This window comes from Zonotrichia leucophrys, chromosome 12 (genome assembly GCF_028769735.1).
Source record: "Zonotrichia leucophrys gambelii isolate GWCS_2022_RI chromosome 12, RI_Zleu_2.0, whole genome shotgun sequence".
Classification (NCBI taxonomy): Eukaryota; Metazoa; Chordata; class Aves; order Passeriformes; family Passerellidae; genus Zonotrichia; species Zonotrichia leucophrys.
Genome location: NC_088182.1, coordinates 3,548,509 through 3,557,702, shown reverse-complemented (window position 1 = coordinate 3,557,702; position 9,194 = coordinate 3,548,509). Strand labels below are relative to the sequence as shown.

Below are 9,194 nucleotides of genomic sequence, written 5' to 3'. Positions count from 1 at the left end.
GCAGACACATCTGCCACAAAGTCTCCCCCAAGTCGTGAGTCCCAGGGAACAAACTGGATTTACTCACTTGACTGAGGTTTTCCATGGGCACAACCTGTGTTTGCAGAAGTGGGTGTTTGAGTGGTGGCTCAGGAACGAGCGAGACAAACTGAGGAGCTGCTCCAACAAGAGGATTCTCCACCTTTTTTGAATACTGGCATCTCCCAAAAAAGAGAGCTTGCAGATTTAATTAAATTTTACTATTTTATTTGTGAAAAAACTACAAGCAGAATTCATAAATAGACATTTCTATTTAAAGCAGGAAAATGATAAAGTGGCTTCTAATAACAGTCGTGCACATGCCAGTAACAGGAATATATTAACATCTTTTATTTGCTAGACAAAGAGCAGTGTCCAATATAAATTTCCCAAAAACATTTAAGACCTGTGAATTTCTGACCAGTTCACAAAACCACCATTGACACTTTAGCATGAAGATTAAAACAAACCTAACAGGACTGTCAGCTCTAAAGACTTTACAGAGCGGAAAAACTTTCAGAAGCGTTATACAAGCTGTCTTTCTGGGCAAATGAAAAATAGAGCTCGTATAATACATTAACATAAAAATCCACAAGATAAGATTATGTTTTGACATACTTAAACAAGCAATCTATATTTGTCTCCAACAAACAAAGCTAAGGAAATAATGTAACCATCTTTACACAGTAAATTAAGGTTACAAGTCATACACAAGAACAGAACTGCTTGCGCATTAAAAACTGTTCAGCTCCATTGTCATACTCTAAATGTTGGCTCTTAAAACCATTCGGTTACATACAAGCAAAGGTTATTATATAGTCAGCAATTAATAAATTTTCAATAATTTAAGTTTATGGTAGAGCTTAAAAAAGTAGACTGAGAATGATCTTGGTAAGGCAGGTGAAAACATCTCAGTGGAAATAAACTCACAGAAGCTGCTGCCAAATTTTGGGTCTGTCCAATTTGAAGCAAAGTTCCAATTGAAATAAATAGCCTGGTGGTGTAAAACGCTGTCACCTTTCCTTTGCAGAACTACGTCAACTGAGCGAGTCAGGCAAGCTGTGTCGGTGTCTGTGTGTGTGTGTCTGTGTAAGAGTCCAAACTTTGCCATCGCAACACTGTGCTTCACTTACCTGCGTTCTGTGCCACTGAACACCGTGAATCTGGTCCTTCCCTACGCTAGTGTTTGCTTGCTGTGGCTCTGGAACACCTTCCCCACCCAGGGCACGGAGGGAACCGCGCCCGCGGTGCCGCGGGAACGCCAACTCCCGAAATGGTGAAAGCAAACGCTGTCCTTCAAACCACAACAGCTACGGGTCAGCCTGGGGCTTCCATGCTTAGCTAGCACTTCCTAACTGATTGCAGAATTACAGGTCACTCGTTCCAAAGAAATTTTCCCATCTGTTTGTAGCAAGCTACTTCATCGAGGAGGCACGCCAAAGGGACAGATGTTACCGACTTTACCACGAGTAGCTGGGTACGGCGTTAAAGCTTTTCAACTGATCTACAGGTCTAGTTTCACTTGAAAAAGAAGCAATTTCCTGGTACACACAATGCAATTTTTTTTTCTTTCTTTTTTTTTTTTTTTGCACAAATTCCCAGATCCAACAAAGAAGGTGAGCACGTGGTTTGACTTGAAGCACCAGAATGAGCCCTGCTGAGGCCAGCGGGACCGGCCACTCGCTCACGCTCTTGGCTGGATCACGGCCGAGATGCACGCAAGCCTAATTGATAATGGATCATTTATAAAGCAGTGCAAAATATACAAGTTCAGGGGCATCTTCAAAAAATCTCTCTTAAAAAATTATTCCAATACATTTCAGTAAAATAAATAAATATGGCTGACCAGTTTACCCTCCCTGAGACCCTTAAAGGAATAGTAAAAACTGGAAAAGGAATGTCTTTGCAATATCCCACTAATGTTAAAATGTGGATTGAGATATTCATAGTATTTAAAACTATGTATAATAAATTGTCTTGATGCTCATAGGAAGCATCTGTTTTCCTTTGGTTCTTTAATACTTTTAAAAATGCTTACAAAAGACAGCCTATACTGTGAATATAAGCAGAATTAAGTCGGGGTGCCCATGCTAACTTCAGAATAAAACCACTGCTGCCAAGGCACTGCCACTGCACATGCCTTCAAGCAGGGGCCCTACCAGATCCCTTACTCACACATTTCTGTCACCAGTGTGAAAGGAACCTACATCTGCTACTCAAAACCACACAGATTTTAAAAGAAATCTTAAATCGGATGCCTTAACAAAGAGAAATTTCTCTTGCCAAGCAAATAATTCACAATATAACAAGCAGGCACAAAGTTGTCAAAATGTGGCCCTCTTTCATCATGCCCAAAAGTTATGCATTTGATGTCAGATGAAGCCACAGCCTCTGTGCCTGAAATTACTGCAAAGCACCCTGGGGCCACTAAATAAAGATGAAAAGCCAAAGAGGTTTGGGGTTTGTTTTGCTTTTTAACAAGAGTTTGTTTCACCTCTTCAGCCGAGTGTTTTAGCAGGATAATGCATGGAAGGTAAACTGTAAAGCAACACTAACAGGCCAGGAAAAGAAATCATAGTCTGGATAGCTTTAGAGTAAGAATGAAGGAGATGCTGGTCATGAGCATGAGCCACACGTCGCTCACTTGCCAGCACGAAAACTTTTCCCTACTTTTGCTCCCACAGCAGGAGACTCGGAAGTGTCTGAATGCTGACAAGCCCATCACTGGACAAAATGCTGCTCAGAAACCACTCTTGGGACACAGATGGATGCCAAGAAGAGCCACCCCAACAGCGTGGACGGGACAGATGGGACAGGGCTGACAAGCACCGACCCACACGCGGCTGCAGCGAGCACCAGCTCCATTGCTGAGCCCAGGATTGCTCCCAGGCTCCCTTCAACCCACAGCAACCACTCCAGCTCCAGTTACCTGGGGCACTGAGGCTGCAATTCATTAACAACACCAACACGGGTGGGACTGGCTGTGCAGGACACAGCCACGCTCACGGAACCAAACACACGGATCTGGGGTGTTACACCAGCGGGCTGGTTGGGAATGCTTCTGCTCCAGCTGGGCATGGACCTGCACATCACCAACCTGAGTGACCCTAGGGGAAACACCTCTCTCATCCCAGATCCCAAGCTGTAACAATTAAAACCGTGTCCAGTCCGCTTTAGCCATTGCGTAGGGAAGAAACGGGGAAGGAACAATAGAGAGAACAGGTCCCATCCAGGTTCAAACCTTCAGGAACACTTTTCACCTAAGACCAGTTCCATTTCAGTTTCAGTACTTTCACAGAAGGGGACTGTCCCAGATCTTGAACGGTTCAATTATTTTGTTTTATCACTTCACAGTGTTTCAAGCACCAGCGTTTCCATGTATTGGTTTCAAATAACCCTTTATATATATTTATTTATATATATATTTATATATAATTTATATCAAAACTGATAGTACACAGTATAACTGGAAGAAGAACTGAACTTAAAAAGGATATGTTGAAAGAGGATGGAGTTTGTGAATGCAATAAATAAAGCCCCCTTCCCACCCCACCCACTCCCTACCCCAAAACAAAAAGTTGTCATGTTCATGGAAAATTGTGCACAGCAGATATTATAAAAAAGTAGATTCAGGAGCACATCCAATTATAAATGATTGTTAGGAAAATCATATAAAACAATGGAATACATAAAAGTGTCAGGAGTAATCGCTAGGGTGAGAAATTCCTTGGTGGCCAGATGCCCACGGCAAGCAGAAATTATCCTGGTTGCATCGGCAAGAGGTCGATGTCCGAGAAAGTGTGTTCAAGCACAGAAGAGGCTCTCCAGGATTTGAACAGCGTGGGCAGGTGGAGTGTTTGAATTTCATACCCTGATTCATAGTTTCCACAACTCCATGTGCAATTTTTCAGAAAGATTCGTCGTTGACTGCCGACATGTCCCCCTTGGGCGTGGAGGAACGGGACGAGCCCTTGTCTGTGCTCTCAGAGCCCGAGCTGCTCTGATTCTGTTGTTCTGATCCTGCACTGGAGGTCACTGTAGAAGACGACGTGGATGAAGAGCGAGTCTTTTCTTTAAAGTCTGTGATAATTACTGTGACATTTCCCACTGTGACTGCCAGCTGCTGTGCGGTACTTCTGTCCACATTTTTCAGTCTGGGTCTAAAACGAATGAGAAGATATTTATTAAAACGATAAAAATAAAGGAGAAAGGGGAAGTTTGTTGGGAAAAGCATTTGAAAACAAACTCGGTGTGACTTGCTCTCCCTCGCCTGTGCAGTTGGCAGTGGCTGGGAGGAAAAGCCAGGCAGGCAGAGCGCTGCAGAGCACAGGATGGAGGTGTGCCCTGCTCCCTGTGCCAGCCAGGCTCCCTGTGCCTCTGAGGGCTGCAGGGCACACTCAGCCCCAGAGAACCACCTGGCTCACAGCCCTGCACAGGGAGTCTCCTGCAGGCTTCTCCCTATCCAACCCTGCCAGAAAGGAGGACACCACAGCAGAGCCAAGCGGACAGGAGCCAGACAGAGCAAAGGATCTCCTCCCCAAGGGGCAGATGAAAGACTTCTCTTATCTAAATTCACCATCTCATCATGTGCCCTGATGTTATGAGACAAGGCTGTGACTCTGCAATACAAAACCACATGAAAGCATTCGGCCACGGCTCTTTCATTCCCCATGTTGGAACTCTGCAGCTGCAAACAACACAGGCACTGGGACAACTTGGCTTCTCTTTCAGCTGCTTTGAGCTTATACAAATCAGATGCCCAATCAGCCTATGGATAAAATAGCCCATAATGTTCCCTCTGGAATCGAGGCTATTATAAATAAAATCCAAAATGTACAACGGTATTTTCTGCAGCCAGAGCTTTTGGTTAGGGGAAAAAGAAAAGGGGAAAGAAAAAACCACAAATCACCCGAAAAGAACCCACTGGTATTTATTGCTCAGGATTATCTCAGTAATTTGCATGCTGTGCTATCATTCAATTAGTAATGTAGCTAATAAGGGTCGAAGCTCTAGGAAGCTGACATTCAAGCACATTTCACAGGCTGGTCCAAAGCTCTGCTTCAACAAGCCTTGGACATTCCTCCAGCTACCAGCAAATTCCAAGTCAGCTGCAGAGACTGCTGTAATTTACAGCTTTTGCTCCTAATTAAGGGTCAGACTTAAGCAGCAGAATATTCCCAATAGGGAAATTAAAAAGGAGAGTCTTTATACATCAGTGAAAAGTAGCTTGCTGAGAGCTGCCTTATTGAGAGGGATGGAGGGAAGGTTAATTTACTTTGGGATCAAGCTTCAGCTTTTAAACCACTCTGCCTTTTCTCCTCCTCACTTGCAGCACACAAGGCTAGTGCAGTAAAACAGAAAAAGAGGGAATTAAGCTCATTTTCTACCCGCCATGAATACTCAATGGCTTGCAGTGGTAAGTTAACAAGGAGAAAGTCCTTAAGCAGCAGTTATCCAAGTGGTATTCCAGAATCAGAACAGAAAAATGCATTGAGGACAGATGCACAGCTTCCAAAATAGAACAATTGTATTTCTGCAAACTTCCTCACCAAAAATAAAGTTACCGCACCAAAAATAGTATTTTCTTATCTAACCTAGGAGGCTGCTGCAATTTTTAACAAGTACCACAGGAAGAGCATTTTTAACAGACAGAAAATACAAACAAAACCCCAAAGCACTGCTGCATTGGGGTCAGTAAAACTCCTCCTCGCAGCAGCCCCTTCGCTCCGGGACCGGCCTTTCCAAGCTCGGGACCGCGCTCTGGATTCCCGGGGCAGGGAGAAGCTCCCACGCTGCACAGACACACTCACAGGAGCTGCCAGGCTGCACAGATAACCACGGGGAGGTGAAATGATGCCACCCCGTTTGTGGCTTCCAAGAAAGGCCGGCGGGCTGAGCAGGGTTTGAGGTTTCCGCAGCGCTCGGTGCCGATCCCCGCACGGCCGCCGCCGTTCCCGGAAGCCAAGCACGGGGACGTGTTTTCCTCCCCAAGCCCCGAGTTCCTCTAGGAAACCCAGTCCTTCCTGGAATTTGCCTCGGTCACTTGTTTCCTCTTGTACTCAGAAAGAGCCAAAACGCTGGCCCAGATACCGGAACAGAGCCCACTGCCTCCGCCTTCCTACAGGGTTGGACCTGAACTCTGGCTATTGCTCGTTAAAGGCAGCTCTGAGAGGTGGAATTAGCTTAAAAAAAAATTAAAAATGAGCTGCCCATGCATCTCTAAATGCCAGGAGAAAGTAACATGGAAGGGCTGAGGGAAGCAGGGCTGAGGTAGAGGATTTCCCCACAGTCCCACTCACAAACATTCACATTATCACTTTTAGAACTGAGCCTCCCAACCATTTCTCTGGGAGGTTTTCAGGGTTTCCCCTGTACAAAGAGTTGATTAAGCACAGATGGAAACCACCAATCTCTTCAGCACATGCATACAATTTTTGCCTCTTATAGAAGAAAGGGATTGGCCCACTCATGTTATTTTGCAAAATTAAACACCCTGATGCTTCAGGTTTATAGCAAAAGGGTTTTATGGCCAAAGAAGTGAAGTGTTTCAAAACATTCAATCTGAAAGTACACAGGAAGGCATGGTATAAACCAAGACATATTGTCAGAAACAGGCATGGTATCCAAGAAATTTAAACAGGATTTCTTAAAAACCCAGAGAGCCCTAAAAGACAATTTACAAAAAAAAAAACCCAGAAAAACTGTTAAGCAATCTGGGCATGAAAAAAAAAACTTATTCTGTAAAAATCAGAAAAATACTCTTGACAGCACTCTTGAGAATTGTAAGAAAAATTCTACTAAATAAAACAGTTAAAAAGACAGTTTTAAGGAGTAAAGGAGATGAGGTATCCTTTAAAAATACCCAGCTAGACCTGGTACTATTAAGGCTTAATTAGGCCTGGCAAAAGCTTGCCACAAAACACGGACTAAAAGACTTTGCAGTAGACAGAGTGACTCCTTTAATGAGTAAAAACAATTATTTGATGTAATCTCTCAATTTAATATTATGTCATTAGTCAAGTACATCAAGTCTCCTGCATCCTAAGTCTCAAAATAAGTACCATTTAAAGAGGAACAGGACAAGAAAAGAGTCACTGCAATAAAGCTGCCTCTCTGTAATCAAATCAGGAATGGACACTTCTCTTTGGGGGCTGAGGAAGAGTTAACAGCAGTCCCTGCAAACAGCTCAGTCTTGTAGCACAGCAGATTTCACACTGCCCTCACTGCATTCCAGTGGGCTACTGAGCAAAGGATATTCCCTCTTTGTCAAGATTTTCATGCTATTATTTAAAAACTTCCAAGACAAGAGTTTTCTGTAGTCACACCTTGCCAACTTGAATGCCAACAGCAGTGCCAACCGTATTTCCCATGTGTTTTACCAGGGTTTGCAGCTAATACTGCCTCAGTTCATGTGGCTTCTCTATAAAACACCTATTACAGCACTTTTTAAAGAGAGATGCAATTCTTATTCAGCCCACACAGGCAAAGCACCCAGTTCAGTTCTGCCTCTTGTAGCTCTCAAGTTCAATAATATAAAAACTGTTCTGTGAAGCTGAATTTTTGATTTTAAAAGATGGAAGAACAGTATAGGCAAGACTAGGAATAAACCTCTCTCCATACACTCATTTCAAACTTAGCCAAATATCAAACCAGCCATTTGTGCTTTTTGTTGATAGCAAGATCCCAGCAAATCTGTTCATGTATACTTAGTTCCTGTATACTTGGAAAATTATCTCGACAATTACAGTGACTGAATTACAGATAAGGAAGTAAAAAAGTAACCTTTGTTACTGTTATCAAGTGATGATAAGAATTTGATACCATTGCTGGTTAATGTTTTTCCCCCACTGTGTCTACAGTCAAAAGCATTACTACCCAACTGACAATACAATTATTTTAGCAGAGAAATGAGAACAGAATGGACAACAGAATTAATATTTCCAAAGCCTGAATCTGTCCTCACCAGCAGAGTGTTCAACTGCTCATACATCAAAAAAAGAAGTGTTTACTTTTTAACACAGTTCTCAGATACCACATGCTCAACTTTAGTCTAGAGTTACCTTGAAGTGTGATTTGAGTCGCTGGTCTTTGTTGTAGTATTCCCAGACTGTATGCTGTTTGCTTCACTAGGAGGATCTTTCACAATATCCGACTTTGGTCTGTGAGAATTGGAGGGAAGAGGGAGATTACAATGTTGGTTTAACTGCACAATTAACCAATGCACAGTGCTACTGAAATCACATCACATTTAATACTGCATCCTTCAAACTTACTTAGTCTTCTTGTTAGTGTTCTTCTTTGTAACACTTGGACTAATTTCCTTCTCTTTGTCAGGTTTTTCTTTGTCTTGTTTTTCCACTTTCTCCTTCTTCTCCTTCTTAGGTGGTGGTGGGGTTGCATATTGCTGGGCAACTTGTTGTGCCACCAACTGAGAGTTTATTCTAGGTTTTCTATAATGACAATGAAAAGAGAGATCTATAGTCAGTCTCACACAGTAAAAATAACTATGCTGAGAGCAGTATGAAGATTTATTTCAGCAACCAGGGAAGAACACTCCACTTAAAGAACCAAATGGATGTCCTTATTTGATGTGAAGTACTACTGCTGTTACCAAACAAGACAGAAACGCTAAAAGAAAGAAATACTCTGAACTGCTGTTTCATCAGGTTTTAGTATCTAACATTATGAAGTATAATGCTCCCTTTCTTCATCTATGTCATGAAATCACAGCCAATTTTGGGGGGAACAGCAGCGAAAAATCAGCTTTCAAGAAGCTGCCAGCCCTACACTGCGGCTACACTTTAAGGAAAGGAACAGAATGTGACAAAAAAGTTTCCTGATAAGCATCAGCCTCCTTCATATCCTTCAGTTTAATTTCTCAAATAAGCTTCTGGTTCAGCAGCAGCAAAGCTTGCACAAATAACAAAGAACAAGAGAAGGTAACTGAGATGACTTTGTCCCGAGGGCTGGGCTGGCAGGGGCACAGGAGACAAGCGGGCATTCACAGTGGCACTGGGAACAGCCGTGCCAGCCTCTGACACAGCGGCCTCACACCATTGTCCCCAGGGTGCTCAGGCACAAAACACCAGCAAGTGCCTCCCAAAGCTGCTTCCACTGCAAGTTATGGCTCACACAGAGAGGAGCTTTGCATGAAAACAATATCTTGGTTATTGATC

General features: G+C 43.1%; 1 protein-coding gene across 2 annotated transcripts in view; it reads right to left on the bottom strand.

Annotated features, from left to right (window-relative positions):
* Positions 1–345: 345 nt before the first annotated feature.
* The window catches only part of RYBP (RING1 and YY1 binding protein), a 40,874-nt gene continuing 32,025 nt past the window's right edge, over positions 346–9,194 (bottom strand). For both annotated transcript variants that reach the window (XM_064723930.1, XM_064723929.1), the window contains exons 3-5: positions 8,292–8,468; positions 8,079–8,177; positions 346–4,178 (exon numbers count right to left, since the gene is read on the bottom strand). In XM_064723930.1, coding sequence (XP_064580000.1) covers positions 3,926–4,178; positions 8,079–8,177; positions 8,292–8,468 — 529 coding nt within the window. In that variant the 3' untranslated portion in view covers positions 346–3,925. The remainder of the gene's footprint in view (positions 4,179–8,078; positions 8,178–8,291; positions 8,469–9,194) is intronic.